At 47.3% G+C, this 15265-nt stretch overlaps 1 protein-coding gene across 1 annotated transcript in view; it reads left to right on the top strand.

Annotated features, from left to right (window-relative positions):
* Positions 1-2889: 2889 nt before the first annotated feature.
* Positions 2890-15265, top strand: part of PPM1H (protein phosphatase, Mg2+/Mn2+ dependent 1H) — a 145623-nt gene continuing 133247 nt past the window's right edge. The window contains exon 1 of the mRNA XM_030014468.2: positions 2890-3511. Coding sequence (XP_029870328.1) covers positions 3276-3511 — 236 coding nt within the window. The 5' untranslated portion in view covers positions 2890-3275. The remainder of the gene's footprint in view (positions 3512-15265) is intronic.

Here is a 15265-nt window from a genome sequence, read left to right as displayed (position 1 = left end):
AATGCTCAATATGATGCATGGCAAGGTGGCATAACATAATTCAGATGCTTCAAAGAGCCCATACGAATGTGTGTCTGGCCCACAGGCAGCTTTACTAGCTCCACAGCGCGGTTAGCCATTCAGAGATAAAAGTACATTTATCCCAATATCACAAATAAGTTTACACTTTAAAAAAATCCAACCTGCCATCTTTCCTTTGCATTAGTCATAGGATTGCAGAAGGACACAGAGTCAATTTTCAAACATTTGCAGAGAGAATTCAGCCTCAAAATTTTATTTGAAGTCAATATCCAAACCTTCAGAGTCTACCCGCCACCAGAGAAAAATGGCTTGGACCAGATGGACCACAGGCTAGGAGATTTGAGGAACTTGCTGAGATCTCCCAGGCCTGACTATTACTTCCTTCGGGAAGTGGGGCTTCACCTTTGACTCAGAAGTGAACAACATGATCCTCTTTCCCAAAGAGAACTGAAACCAAAGCATCTCTGTACTTTTCAGTATGAAGAGGCCATATCATACCTGTTGTATCCTTATAGCATTCTTGTGCCAGAGGCAAGCATCCACAGAATTTCAAACAGCACACAGATTTGTTTTGAGTGGTAAGCTGTTAAGCTGTCTCCCCATATGTCTGATCTGAGCTTTTCCTTGTCATCTTGCAGAGATAATAATTTAAACTCTAACAAGCCTACATATACTCTTTTAAAATTCTCCCTCACGTTTTGTGCAAAATAGTGACCGCAGGTGGGGCAGGAGGACAAAGGCTGCATCCTCTCTGTTTGAGTTTTAGTCAATGGTATTTTTCAAAGTCTTGGTTCAAATGAACTGCAAAGTTTAGTCTGCTGGCGCAGCCTCTCCAGGAGTATATTTGATAACCTGTGAGGGGCTCTAATTTACACAGAAAAAATGAGCCTCTCCAGGTTACATGTCACGTTCTGCTCATGCCTCTCTTCTCACTCCTGTCTTCTCCAGGTGGTGGGTCCATTAAAGTGGTAGTGAGGGAAATGGGTGCCGGAGTGCCCATCTGATGCAAATCACTGGCAGACAAAAGGTAGTATAAAGAGATTGTCCTTGCGTGGAAGGGACTGGCAATGAACTGGGACCAGACAAATCAAATATGGTTCAGGCCACTGGAGTAGCCAAGGGGCTTTGGGAATCCCACCACCTCAGGCTTGCCTTCTCCTGTAACACGTGAATGCGGATGAACGGCTGGCTGCCTGTCACGGCACCCAGACACAGGGCCTGTGAAAAAACACCCTGAATTTTAACAAGACTTTTGTGGTTTTTTTTCTATTTCTTAGTATTTTTCTTTAAAGTAACAAACTCTCCAGCATAACCAGGAAACAAAGCAAACAGAAAAGGATGAAAGGAAGAACTACGAGGTGTCCATTATATTGTAATCAAATGGTGAGTTATTAATGTCAAGCATTCTTTGACCTAAGAGAGGTTTACCGTTCCTCAAAATATCTATAGTATCAACCCCGGAAATGACTAAACAAGTGACAGGAAAAATAACCACCTCCTCCCAAAGGAGGTGTATCTGTAATGTTTAATTCAGGGTGGGTTTTTCTCCAACTCTACTTCAAGTAGCACTCAACACATTCCTTGTTCACTAATCTTCTTTTGGCTCTGTAGACTTTATTAATAGACAGCTTTATCATAAAAACTAGTAACTGTCACAACATCTTTATGTTTCTCATGTCTGTACACAAGGAACCTGGATCAAACCCAGGCATTGTTGGAACTCAGCTCTCAGGATGTTGTTTAATGATCAGAAATCAAACGAGCTCACGGGGCTTAAGTCTCCAAAACTGCGTAACTGTGTGTTCAGTGTTAAGCCAGCTGGTTTCTAGTGCGAGCCAGCTAGATGACAGCCAATCATCCCCACTAGCCATGTATGATGACTAACCAGCTTTTCCCTTCTAAGTCCCGGTCCTGTGCTACTCACATGGCTTGCCGTACCTACCTGCTCCATTTTGCAGGTCACTCTGCCTTTCAGTGAGACTTACAGCTCTCAGGAGTACTGAAGCATCGGAGGGCACCGACGCAGCCTTGCTGTAGAGGACGGACTTCCCAAATGCTCTTGCTACCTTCCCCTCACCCCCCATTTTCCTGAAGCTCAGCGCACCCCAACCTGCCACCTTTCCCTGCATTTGGGCGACTACCGCTTGCAGCAGACCTGCCAAGCTTTTCGGTGCAAGAGTATGACATAGTGGACCCGACGCAGCCAGGGAAGGAGGGGTTAAAACATCTGTGCCATCAAAGTTGAAGATACTCAGGCGTGTCCTTTCGCTCTTGCTCCGCAACAGCATCTTAAGCGCCTGGCCGCCCGCGGAGGCGCCCGGGGGTGCCACACCACCTTCGCCGGCCGGCCGGCAGGCACGGCCCCCGGCTTCCCCGAGCAGCTCGGGGCAAGGACCCACGGCCGGCCGGCGACGGGACTCGTTTCAGGCCAGCGCCGCCGGCCCGCCCTGGCGGCGAGGGTGCTGGCAATTCCTTTTCCTAGCAAATGATTCCGCAGGAGAGACGCCTTTGACCCGCGTCGGGGGAGAAGGACGGCAAGCCCCTCAGGCGGGAGCCTCGTCCCGCACGCAGCCCGCTGGAGCGGAGGGCTCTGCCGGGGGCCGGGACGGAGCGTCCCGCTCGGGCTGCGCCGGCTCAGCCCCCGGGCGGGCCAGCGGGGACGGGCGCACTGCGGCGGGCGACCTCCCGCCCGCCGGTAACGCAGCCCCCGAGCGGCTCCGCGTGAAACGTCCGCCGGCCGACCCTCCCGGGAGGCGGCCGCGGCCGGGACCGCCCGCCGCTCCGCCGGCCCCCGCCGCTCCGCCGCGGGCAGCCGGGCCCCGCCCCGCCCCGCCCGCCGCGCACCTGCCGCGGTCCGCCCCCCGGCGCGGGAGGCGGGGCGGCGGCGGCGGCCGCCCGTGCCCGGCGTGTGCCAGGAGCCCGCCGGTGCCGCAGGAGGAGCAGGAAGCGCCCGGGCGAATCCAGCCTCGCTATCACATGACTCAGCAGCAGCCGCCGCCGCCGCCGGGCTGAGTTCACCCAGCGCCGCGCCGGGAGGGGGAAACCTGCCGCCGCCGCGATGAGCCCGCGGCCCCGCGGCCGCCCCTGAGCCCGCCGCCCGCCCGGCTCCTTGCGGCCCGGCGCCCCCATTGCGGAAGCGCGGCGGGGGCTGCCGGAGCCGCCGCAGCAGCAGCAGCAGCAGCGCTGCCCGCCGGCGCGCCCCGTTCCCCGCCCTGCGCGGCGGGTCCGGCGCCGCCGCCGCCGCCGGCGGTACTATGCTCACGCGGGTGAAGTCCGCCGTGGCCAATTTCATGGGCGGCATCATGGCTGGCAGCGCGGGCGCCGACCACGGCAGCGGCGCGGACTTGCCCCTCCGCTTCCCCTACGGGAGACCCGAGTTCCTGGGACTGTCCCCGGACGAGGTGGAGTGCTCCGCCGACCACATCGCCCGCCCCATCCTCATCCTCAGCAAGGAGACCCGGCGCCTGCCCTGGACCACGGGCTACGCGGAGTGAGTACGGAGCCCGGCCGCGGCGGGCAGGTGGAGGGCGGCTGGGCCCGCCGGGCCGGCCCCGCTCCGCTCCCCTCCCGGGCGCACCGGCGGCGGGAGGCGGCGGTGCCGGAGGCGCCGTCCCGGGCCTGTGCGGCGCCGCGGGCAGCGGGAGCCGGCGGGGGGAGCGGGGGCGGCATCCGCGGGGCCGTGCGCCCGGCCCCGGCCGCGGCTCGGCACCTGGGCAGCGCGTCCCTGGGAGGCCGAGGATGCAAACGGCCAACTGCCCGCCTAGGTCCCCGCGGCAGCGGCCGGTACGCGACGGGCGAAGGGTGGCGAACGGGCGGCACCGGGGCTCCTCTGCCGCGGCGCGGGGCCGAGGACGGAACCCCCGCCGGTGAGCAGCCGTCTCCGCTCTTGACTGCGGAACGAGAAGGGCTGTTGGTAGGAACCCCGGCTTGGTTTGTGCGCACGTAACCGCTTTCCGCCGCCCAGAAGCGGTGAAAGGTGCGGGGTTTGGGGCACCTTCCTGTGGACCCGGCGGTCTTCGCGCTCGCCGATGGCGGCCGGTCGCCTCTTCCCCAAGTGCTTTCCAGTTTGGGGACACGCTTGGGGAACGGGAGCTCCAAACAAAGAAAAATCCATTGGCCAACCCCAGAACCGGGCTTTCCCGGCAGTTTGTTGCCCTGACTCGCTCGTGTCATGGTATTTACTTTGAAGGGTGTTTGGTTGGGACCTGGTTGTAGCCTTGAGCGCAATCAAACGAAGTGATTGCACGCGGCGCCTTAAATACCAGCCAGGCGAAGGGCAGTGTTGGTTTGGATGCAGATCCTCATTCCACTGGCAGTGGGAGTAGCTGCGGAGGCAAGGCATGTCCTTGCGCTTGATTCCTGTATCGGTAGACACATCGTTTTCTTTGATGATACTGGGAGCGGGGCTCGGTATTTGGTTTCTCCTGCTGCTGTCTCTAAGCCTTGAGCGTATCTGGCCATCCATGTTGCTACCAACTCACAGATTAGGGAAATTACCCTAAGCTAGCTCTTCCACGCTACAAGCTGTTTCATTGTAGAGCACTGTCTCTTCAGACATGTGAGAATTCCCAGCAAAGCTACAGCAAAAGCGACAGTGAAGGCTTCGCATTGTTAATGAGCAATCACGAGCTTTATTTAAGAGGTTGTTGCATCATTGGGGATGCTGAAATGGGAAAAGAGATTTAAAGAATTTTAAATTGGATTGTTCTCCTCAGATTATTAAAGAATTGAATAAACTACTGAGCAAATTCCCCAGGAACTGTAAGTTTAAATGTTTAAAAGTAAGCTCTAATTGTTCTGTTACTATAATAGTCCCTTAAAAAGCAATTCTTTACCAAAGCAAGTAAGTGCTGCTATTTTTAGCTTGTGTGAGGTGCTGTGGCTTTCAGCAAGTAACTGTAATTGCAAGTTGGGGACAAAGTGGAAGGGAGGTTCTCTGGCTCCCAGGTATGCACATCTGCTGCTGCCTGCAAGCTTTACCTGAGACTGTTGGGGCAGAAGAACATGGGTGCCAGGAAGTGAAAGCCCAGGTAGACCCTGTAGATGAAACCACCTGTGATGGAGTGTTTGGAGATAAATTTAATGGCTCTGGTGATCATGAAAGGAGAAGAACATCCCAGGATCATTTTCATATGCTTGTTATTCTTCTGAGCTTTGAGCAGTTTGGTTAATTGGGAGGTGTAAAAAAAGTCAGTGGCTTTCTCAGTTCCTATTGTTATCTATGTGAAAAGAGGTTGGCGTTTTGCTTTATCTCTGTTTTTTTGGTTTTTTTGTTTTTTTTGTTTTTTTTCTCTTTTGCCTCACCCCCTTCCAGTGCAGTTACTGGTTCCAGTGCTGGTGGAGCAGAGCTCAGTGAAAGGTACTCCTTAGAGAGAGAGAACTAATGAATATGTTAGCAGGCTCTTCCCAGAAACATCTGTATGATTTTCCAAAGTAGGGTTTGGTTGTAACCAGATGATGTCAAAACGCTAGCTGCGCAGAAGCTAAGAGGAAAGCAGTGGTACCAAAATTGCATTGTCCTCCAAAGGTAAAGCAGTGCAACAGCCATTAGCAAATAAAGAAAAAGAAGGAAGTAAGGATGAACTTGGGTTTTGCCAAATAGGACTTTTTCTTTTTTTTACTCCTACTGAGCTGTTACCAGGCATTCTGAAAATAATTGCAAGACTTGCTTGGAGGTATGCGTTCAAAATATCCGTTTCCCTTTTGGAACGCATTTGAGTTATATAGAGAAAAGAAATGGAAAAATACCAGGAAGGTCAAATTACTATTACACATATTCTGAAGTTTGTTTGCTTGGGGGAAGTGGGGGATGAGGTACTTTTATGCTATTAGTTAGCATTGTGTTAGCGTCTATATTAAGGAAACTATCAGAGCAGCGTTTGCCTTTTGTTACGGTACAAGTGAGCACTTGCAAGAATGTTAGGAGGAAGTTTGGTGTCCTCACAAGGAGCTTGTGACACAAGACAAAGGTCAGCCATTTAACTCACGTTTTACTAGTTTGCTTTGGTATGAAGGAATAGGAAATATATGCCGTACCTGCAGTGCCGTGAGTTTCAGCTTCCCTGAGCTATTGGCTTTCCTGTCTTTCCATGTTTTAGCAAATCAGCAAAAGTGATTCCAGTGTTTTCTTGGTGGGGATGCCTTTGGGCACTGAGATTTTTACTACTTGAAGTAAAGGAGAGGTTTGTTGTAGACTTAGAAGGTGGGGATTTGGCCCAGAAGGTATAAGGAGAGGGTGTGTGCCACCTTTATTCCTTGTGCCCTGATATCATGGGCCGTCTGCACAGCGGGGTTTGGGTCAGTGGATTTATGCTCCATACCCAGCACCAGCATACGTGTCGCTGCCTTTAGGAAGAAATTTGTGCTCTGAGAACAGATCACCTGGAGGCTTTGGCTCAGAAAAGCGCTTGCAATTGTCATGTTCTTTAGTTGTAAAATATGCCAGTTTACAGATGATACTGGAGCTCGTTGATGTCGTCGTGTTGGTGTTTTATCCAAGCTGGGGAAGGCATTTTGGGGTTAGACCTGGTTCCCACGCAGGGCTAAAGCAGCCTGAGTCCACAAAATATGTATTTTTTTCAGGGATGACTTCTTGTTCCTTTGATTCCTGAGGACAGGGATTTCTTACTAACTTAGGTAGTGATAAAGAAGCCCTGTTGACAATTTCTTCTCCTTGGCATCTGTGGTATATGCCTGTTCATCTGGCTTGTTCCCCTGGAACAAGCACTTCTCCTCCCCTTTTTCTTGCTTCTCTTGTACTGAACTTTTTTGTAATAGATATTTTTGCAATATTGCTCATCCGTGTCATATATTTTAACTTATTTTTAAAATTACCTACTTATCTCTGTGGTATTATGCAGTGAAATGTAAATTAGCTTTTTTTTTATTATTATTATTAGCTTCCCCTCTTTTAATAGTGTGATCATTATGCAAAGCATGTAGGCAGGCAAATGAAATCTTCAAAAACATACTTGGTGCTGGGATAAAAAACATCATTGCTTCCTGAAATTTTAGTGGGAATCCCATAGGGACTCAGCTTTCCTTAGTTGGTGAGCAGCCTGAAAATTGTTTTCTGAAACGACTGTCCTGCTGTCTCTTCCCTGCATGGGAGACCTGAGACCCCATTTCAGTTCACTTCATACTACAGGATGGCAAAAGGCCGGTAGATGTTTCAAAGAGATACTTTTGTACCACAGGCACTTTTCTAAACGTCATCAAACTCCATAGAAGTAAAATGAGAATTCTATCCCACATCCAGTAAGCTTTTTAATTGTCTTTAAAGGTACCATTTTATTTAGAAATAAACTTTTCCTTTTTAACCAAGGGCTTCCTTAACATAGTTTTCCTGCATGTGGTTAGCTGATGTGCATCAGGAATGACTCAGGGAGAGGGTAGTCTGTTAACAAACGTTGCTTTAAGTCTGCCTTTGATCCAGAGGGGTGAGGAGATTCGCTGCTCTCTGAAAAGTTAAGTGATTTGTTTGAGTAAGGGGGGTGGCGGGGGATCCTGCCTGATACTTTATTTACTCGTTGCCCTCCCTCCCCTCCACGGGCAGCACTAGCGAGGCCACAGGGCTCTTCCAGACCTTTCCCTGTCTGTGCCGTGAGCTGGTTTCTGAGCTTCTGCTTGGATTGCCCTGTTGGTGGGAGGGAAATTTCTTCTCTAGTCCCTTTCTGTGCTGTTTTCAGTGTGTTACGACCTCTTCCCTGCAGAGCTTCTGCTAAGCTGCCCTCAGCCCCTGCCTTAAACTCTGAAAGTAACTGGCAAAGTGGAGGCAGTAGCATAGATGGAGTATGTAACATGACGAGACTCGTATGGTATTCATCTGCATCCAAACTCTGCTCAGAGCATTATTTTTCACCTTTTGCTCTTTTGTTTTATTCTGTTCCTCCTGTGAAGGTAGAGGATGAACAGGGTGGAGCAGAGCCTTCCTTTCCTGGTTGAATTCCCTGGACTACATATGGCACGACAAAATAAGATGCTAAATTTGCAGATGACAAAGGACTAGCCTGCTGGTCGTGCTGCTGGAGTTGCAGGGGAACTGCAACTGAGTAGCATCTTGTGGTAGAAAAAAGAAGAGTAGTCATTTTCCATCTATTTTGAATGTGTGTTCCTGGTAGTCCAGAAATTCAGTACTATTACCGCTTTTCTAAATTGTATGAATCCTGAGGATGGGACCATAGCTAGCTGCTTCTGTATTGCTTGCTTTCCTCTCTTTACTCTTACCTTTCTGCCATCCTTCGGAGAATATCAAAAGCTACTGTTAAATACACTTAAGGGAAATGGGGAAAGTCTCAATTGTATGTTGTCTGTGACCCTAATGCAAAGGGTGGTTTTACATGCCTTTTTTTATTCATTTTTTTAAAATTTCTAAATGACACTTCAGGTATCTTTGCAGTTCCAAGTTACAGTAGGTAGCCAGAAACTCGACTTTTGTGGTGTGTGTGTTTCTTGGCTTATAAGGTCAATTTATTATCCCAGTGATGCCTTTCATTTGATGAGACACAAAGTCCAGGCTCTTTTTCCATAATGCTACTTTTCAGAGATACTGTGGTTTCTCTGCTCTGCAGGCCTGCAGTAGCAATTACATTTTCTCTGTGGTGTGGTGACTACTGACCCATAATGAATGCAGAGTTGTAGGTGAAGTATGATGACTGTGTCCTTCTGCAGCATTATTACAGTGGCATGTTGTTACAGCAATAACTTAAGTTCAAAATGAAAAGGAGTGGGGGGAAGTTTATGGATTTTTTTCTTTTTTTCCCTGCTCTAAGTACTGGTTATTTTGTAAGGCTGCTGATGTTGCATCATGTTTTCTCATGCTGTGTTACTTAGCTTGTAGGAAATGAATGTACATGAGAATTGACTGGAGGTTTTTATTAAAATAATTTCTAGCCTTTCTCAGTGATCATAAATTTTAGGTTGGCACAATCAACATAAAATTTGTTGATTTTGAGAGTTAAGATAACACAGAAGTATTTTTCTACCTGAAGTACCTTTCATGTTCTGTCTAGACCAGACTATTTATACAAATATTAAGTGTTGTAATAACAGTCTGAAGCAGGTAAAAGCTTACCATGTCTGTGAGATGAGGTAAAGCAAAGCACAGAAATTGCTTGTGCTGAGTTGAACAATGTATTGATGTTGGAGGATGGCATAGGGCTTGCAACTACTGATCGCTGATTCTAATCCCCATTGCCTCCTATTAACAGGAGATAACACTGCAGTCAAGCTCCTGTGAATTGAAAGTTACATTCTCATTTCTGGGAGCTACTCTTTCTAACCGTCAGCTGGGAGCATGACTCATACCCCATTGGTAAACACATTTCTTGTATGTATTCTGTTTGGTACAAATTTCAGGAGGATGGTATGCCTGGGAAAAGGAATACGTTTTTTTATCTTGTTCCATTTGGCTGTCTTCTCAGGTTAAGTATGCAGAAATAATGAATTACTTTCCTTTTTAAACTTTTTAAAAATGTGTTTACACTTCTCTTTGTCTGGATAAAATTATGTTCCTTTATTCTTTCTGTAGTTCAGAACATAAGACTGAGTAGGACCTCATGAATGATCTAAAAATTCAAATCCCATATGTGTACCTAAAGACAACTAAACATTCTTCCTGTGTATGAATTATTCTTCTATGCATAATGTAATGTTAACTTTAAAATACATTGCCAGACTCTTGTTTAAACCTGGGCTCATATAGAACAGCCTACAGAAACCTCATGATAGTTTTAAGAGCTTCAGAAATCCCTTTCCTTGTGTAAGAGCTTATACGATAGCATCTAATATTTATGTAATACCTCTAATGCACCAAGTGTCTTGCAAATAATGATTTCAGAATAACCTTGGAGAAAAATTTACATGTGTAGATGTTCTGGTTCCTCAGGTGAAGAACCTGAGGCAGTGAGCCTAAGCTTTGGCGAGAGGCTTGATAGCAACGCGGAGAACGAATCCTGAGTTTAAGGTTCTGTGCTTGGACAGCACAGTTGTTTTTCCTGCTGTTCTGTGCTTGGCTTTTCCTATGTGGTCTCTGATTTCTTAGAACTAATGGGGCTAAAAGGAGAAAAAGCAGGGGGGCCAGGGAGGAAGGTAAATCATGTGCTCTGGTATTTTTTAATGTAGCCTAAGTTGCACATACATGATTCCTGATGAGGGAAGTATGAAATTCATCCCTCTAAGCTGTCCTGTATTGCTCGTCCCCCAGAGGCTTAAGGTTAGTGCTCTCGTGTGTTTCTGAAAAGCTCGCTTGAGCATGGTCCTGGCTTCTGAAACCAGAGGGTGACTGTGTCCTCCCAGGCAGCCTTCCTTTGGCCCCTTCTGCCTTGGCACTCGTGGCAGTCAGCAGATATTACCTGCAAACACTCCAGCTTTGTTTGTCTTAGATGCAGCTGCATCGCTTGGGAAGGGTGTACGTGGGAAGAGCTTGGTGGAGTTGCTATCATGCTATAAAGTAATCTGACAGGGCTGTGCCCCCCCTCAGGGTGAATCGCTTTGAGCCTGTGAATGTGATCGAATGAAACATGCTCAGTTTGACCTTGAAAGGAAGCAGTGATGCAAAGCACAGGTCGTTCCTACAATGGGATCTGTGTATCATGTGAGGAAGAAATATGGTTTGTGGGTTTAAGGACAGGTTAAGTCAGCTCTGTGTGGAGCTGCATCCCGAGTAAGACCTGGAGTAGAGAGCGCTGTTAATAAGTGGAAGAAGATGTCTTTGGGTGGATTTGGGCAGAGCAGACACATAACTTTGCTGTGGCATGGGGATGGAGTAGGAGCAAGTGCTGCACATGTGCTGGAGCAGCATTTGCAGGGAGAGATAGAGGTTCCTGGACCATGTCTACCCTGGATCTTTATCCCCTCCCTCTTGGATTTCTGTTCAGATTGAACTTGCTGCTCTAAAATGCCAGAGGTCCTACTGGGCAGCAGCAGCTCTGTATTAATTGTGCATTTTATTGTCTCTTAACAGCCTAAGGATTTTTTTCTTCCTCCCTGTGTTAAACAGCAGTAGGAAGGTGACTTGTAAGACTTGGTTCCTGTTTGGCCAGTAACATTTACCCGATAGGGTATATGTTTGGGATGGCCAGCTACAATGCACAGTATTATCCAGAGTGATTCCCCTGCTCGTAGGTTAGGTAGAATAGAAGGGGTCACGGGTTCAAGTGCTTGGAATGCAAAACAGCATAGCTGGTGAGAGAAATCCCAGCTTGTGTCGAGCCCCTCCACCCCCCAAATCCAACAGACATGGGGTGGGAGTATACAACTTTGTAATTTTTGGTATGGTAATTTGCATGGTAATTGCAGAGGTTCAAGCCCATAGGAGGTGGCCGGCAGGTCTGTTGCAGCCATTTGGCCAGCTTCACCGCCAGTGCTTCCTGCCCAGCTCCCCCATCCCGCAGCATGCTTGCTGTCTAGTAGATGCTGCAAACTGTACTTGTGGTTATAAGTGGCAGTGTGCTAAACAGTTGATGCTGCGTGAGCTGTTCAACAGATGAAGCTCATAAAATGGCTGGAGGCAGGTATGATTCCTCCTCCCAGTACCATACCTAAGGCAAATGTTTGTCTGCAGAGTTTAGTGTTCTCTAAATAAATACCGCACCCAAGGGGAAGCTGTGCTGGGGTCAAAGCCAGTCTAAGGGACATCTCTGGTTCTTAATCACAGCATGGTTTAATTGCTGGAGTCTGGGAGGGGAAGGAGAAAAATACCCCCAAGCTGAGCCAGCCGACATTGGGAAGTGCAGTGGTTGGAGCAGGAGGGGGTGTGGGCAATGCGTTGTTGGGGAATGCCAAAATATGGACCCTGTACATGAATCACCACTCATGCTGATTTAAAAAAAAAAAAAAAAAAAAAAAAAAAAAGCTCGATTAAGAAGAGGTTATCATCTGTGTTTAGCTTCAGTAATTTCCTTCTCTTTCTTTTCTTTGGTACCAAGGGTTGCATGAACACCTGAATCTTGTGTGGCCCTGGTCTTGATAGTCATGGCAATGGTTCTGCTAAATTGTCCCCATCCCCAAGATGAGCGGGAGTCAAATGGGTCTGGTCCCCCAAGAGGAAAGAGAGCAGTGTTATGTTGGCCTTTCTCTTTGCTGGTGTGGAGAGATCTGTCTGTCCATCGGTTTCACTTGTCATAATGCCAGGTTGTTTTTAACTCCACTGGGCATCTGCTGGAGGAGGAACGATGTCAGATCTTGTAGGCTCTGCACCTTTCTTTCTCATGAAAGCAGGTCCCAGGTGGTGACTGTGGCTGAAAGGTGAATAACCATTTCCAATCTTTCTTTTTTTTCTCCCTCTTTCTTCTTTTTGAAGTGTTACCATAAGGTGGTGTCAATCTTGACTGACGCTGTTCAGGCTGCTTTGCAGGCAGGGATAACGACACTGATACTGTGATTTGGGGTGGTCAGCTTCACCTGACTTCAAGGAGAGAGGGTGGGAAACCATGTACCATTGCCTGTATGCTCTCCACAGTGGTTTTCTGCTACAATAAGAGAAGAAACAGATTAAGCTTTTGATTGCGTCTTTTGCTTTTATTTTGCACTATAAACAATTGGGTTTTTTAAGGGGGGGATGACACAACAGCATATGTGTGAGTCGGAGTGGAAGAAGAGCACATGCTGTTTGGGTTTTAGCTTGCGGTGGTTTTGTGGATTGTGCTCTGATATCCTTCATACCACTGCTTCAGAAATCCTGTGGCAAAGTGTCCTTGGACTGGCATTACAGGTCTGTGAGATTGTCTAGGGATCCTTTCATAGGAATAGCTCTGTTTCCAAAGCCTTCCCAGTTAATTTCTCCTTTTATTTAATCTGCTGGTCCCATAGCTAAGTGCCTTTTGTGCTGTCCTGTCTATCTGCCCCATTGCTTAAAGGTACTGACAGAGACGAGATCTTTCCTCCCCTCTGCTCCCCCTGTAAGCCTTTCTGAATTTCCCCGATTTGTTCCTTTGTCCTTTATGGCCTGTTATGATAATTTCTACTCTCCAAACTCCCTGCAGAGAGGCAAAAGAGATCCAGCTCTAGCCAAAATCTGCAGCAGATCTTTTTTTATTTTTTTTTGGCTAACAGTGATTTGTTCAGGCCAAGTATGATTTGTCTATCTTTAGGTATGTGTTAGAGACCTCCTCAGAAACAGATGATGCATAGCACATAACAGTCTAGTCCTTGGTGAAGTCCTGTGTTGGAGGTGGGACTGAGGATGGGTTTCCAGCTCTTACCACTTGAACAGTGGTCAATTTTGTGGAGAAGTCTTGCAAAGGAAAAAAAAAGTTACCCTGCTGTTCTTCAGAGATCTCTGTAATTTTCAGATGTAGCAGGTCACCATGTGGACAGATGTACTATGAGCTCTCATCCTTCAGTTCTTTCTGAAATAGCAGTTTCAGCCTGTTACCCAGCCGTGAAACACTTGATAGCCATTTCCTGGAGTAAAACAGGATCCTTTCCATGGCAGGCTACCTGGGCAAGGGTTTTGTCCTTTTGTTCAGGTGTGATGTTTAAAGACACAGCTCTTTGAAGGCTGAGAAAATACCATAGGCATTGCTGCTTTAATTTCAGATGGGTTTTGTTAGGTTTTGAAACAGTTTGAATGAAAGGGAGGTTAGTGCTGGAGAAAGAAGTTGCCCAAAGTGCCACTGATTTTTTTTTTCTATAATTATTCTTCTTCTTTTCTTTTCCCCTTCTCTCTTGAAGGAAGTTGCTTTTTATCCTTGGTTGTGGACTCTTTGATTCATAATCTGTGCTGCCTGTCTATGAGGAGGAGAAAGCGAGAAGCTGTGAGGCTTAATAGTGGGAAGCAAACCTCCCTTTACTTTCTGGTTGGGAAGAGCACTCCTGAAATTGCTTCAGGCCCAAGCATTGTAACTGAGAGCAGGGTCCTGTCCAGTGGGTTCAGGGTTTCATTGGATCATCCATTTCAAAGGTGAGAATTGCCGCATAAAACGTGCCACATACCTGCCTTGCTGACTGGGCTCACAAAGCAGCTGAGCAGCTCTGCTTGTACCCAGGAGTGCAAAGTGTTGCACCTCTGTTGATTTCAGTGGCCATGTAGGGAGCTTAGTGCTTCTTCCCGTGTCCTGTTTGGTCCCCTCGCTGTTAATTCCATTGGCTCCACGTCTGTGCAAGTGCCTTGGCAAGCTGAGTGTGGGTCTTGGTTTTTTTTATTTGTTCAGCAGTATATGATGCTTTGCAGAACCCTGTGCAGTAAAACTAGGTTCCGTAAATTGCTGGTTATAAGTGCTTTTTTTAAAGCAGCATTTTGGAGAAAGTGCTTTTTCTTCTGAATCTGTATTAAGGGTCTTTGTTTCACGAGTGAATGCTAAATTTTGTAGAAATTAGATTTGTTTGAACTAGTTTTTGTTTCTCTTTGCTGAACTTATTTGTAGGTGTCTGACTGAAAAAGGAAATTACAAGGGTTTTTTTTTCCCCATTTCTTTCCAAGGACTTGACCCAAGTTCAAACTTGCAATGTTTATCCTTTAGAAATTTTAAGAGCCATACAGTGAAACCTGCATTGTATGTGTGGTGCTGCTGGGGATGGAGTATGCATTTAGATTCAGGCATTTGGTTAGGTGTTTAGAAATGGAAAATACTGATCATAAAGCTAACCCCAGTGAATACTGTTGCTTATATCATCACATAGATCACAAAGTTTTGTGGGTAGTTAGTCTGAAATGAGTGATATCCATTTTGCAGAATGTAAGTAGAATTTTCTCCCGTCTTGCTCCCACCCATCGCACAAAAAATGATTGTTTTTCAGCCATTTTCATGTGTCATTTGAAGGTGAGAATGTAAACCAGTCACATACGCTCTTGACCATAATGCAGGAATTGATAAGGCATTAAAACTTACACTGATCTTTTTAAAAATTAAAGACAGACATGTCAATATCAGACTTGGAGGGTGATTCCCTCTCCCTTACCTTATTGCCTCTCTTAATCACATCTCCAGTCCTGTGCTTTCTGTTCCTTTCTTTATTCTTCTCAGTAAACTGATTAAAATCAGGGTCTCCACAGTCCTTGAAAAAATGTAGAAGACAACTTCTTTGGGCTGGGACTTCCTCTGGCGTACTTCTCAATGTCATTTTAAGGTCTCTCTGTCCCTTTCTGGTAATGCAAAGCTGGGAATTACAGCCCAGTGAGTTCCTTCGGCAACCTCTCCAGAGTAATCCCTGAAAATCCTAGGTCTGTGGATGGTAATTCTATTAGCCGTTCAGCAAGCTGAGTCTGGAAGAATGCAGCTGGTGTGCGGGAATGTGGGAAGTT

This window comes from Aquila chrysaetos, chromosome 5 (assembly GCF_900496995.4).
Source record: "Aquila chrysaetos chrysaetos chromosome 5, bAquChr1.4, whole genome shotgun sequence".
NCBI lineage: Eukaryota > Metazoa > Chordata > Aves > Accipitriformes > Accipitridae > Aquila > Aquila chrysaetos.
Note: the sequence above shows the minus strand (reverse complement) of the source record. Positions and strands in the feature narration are given on the sequence as shown.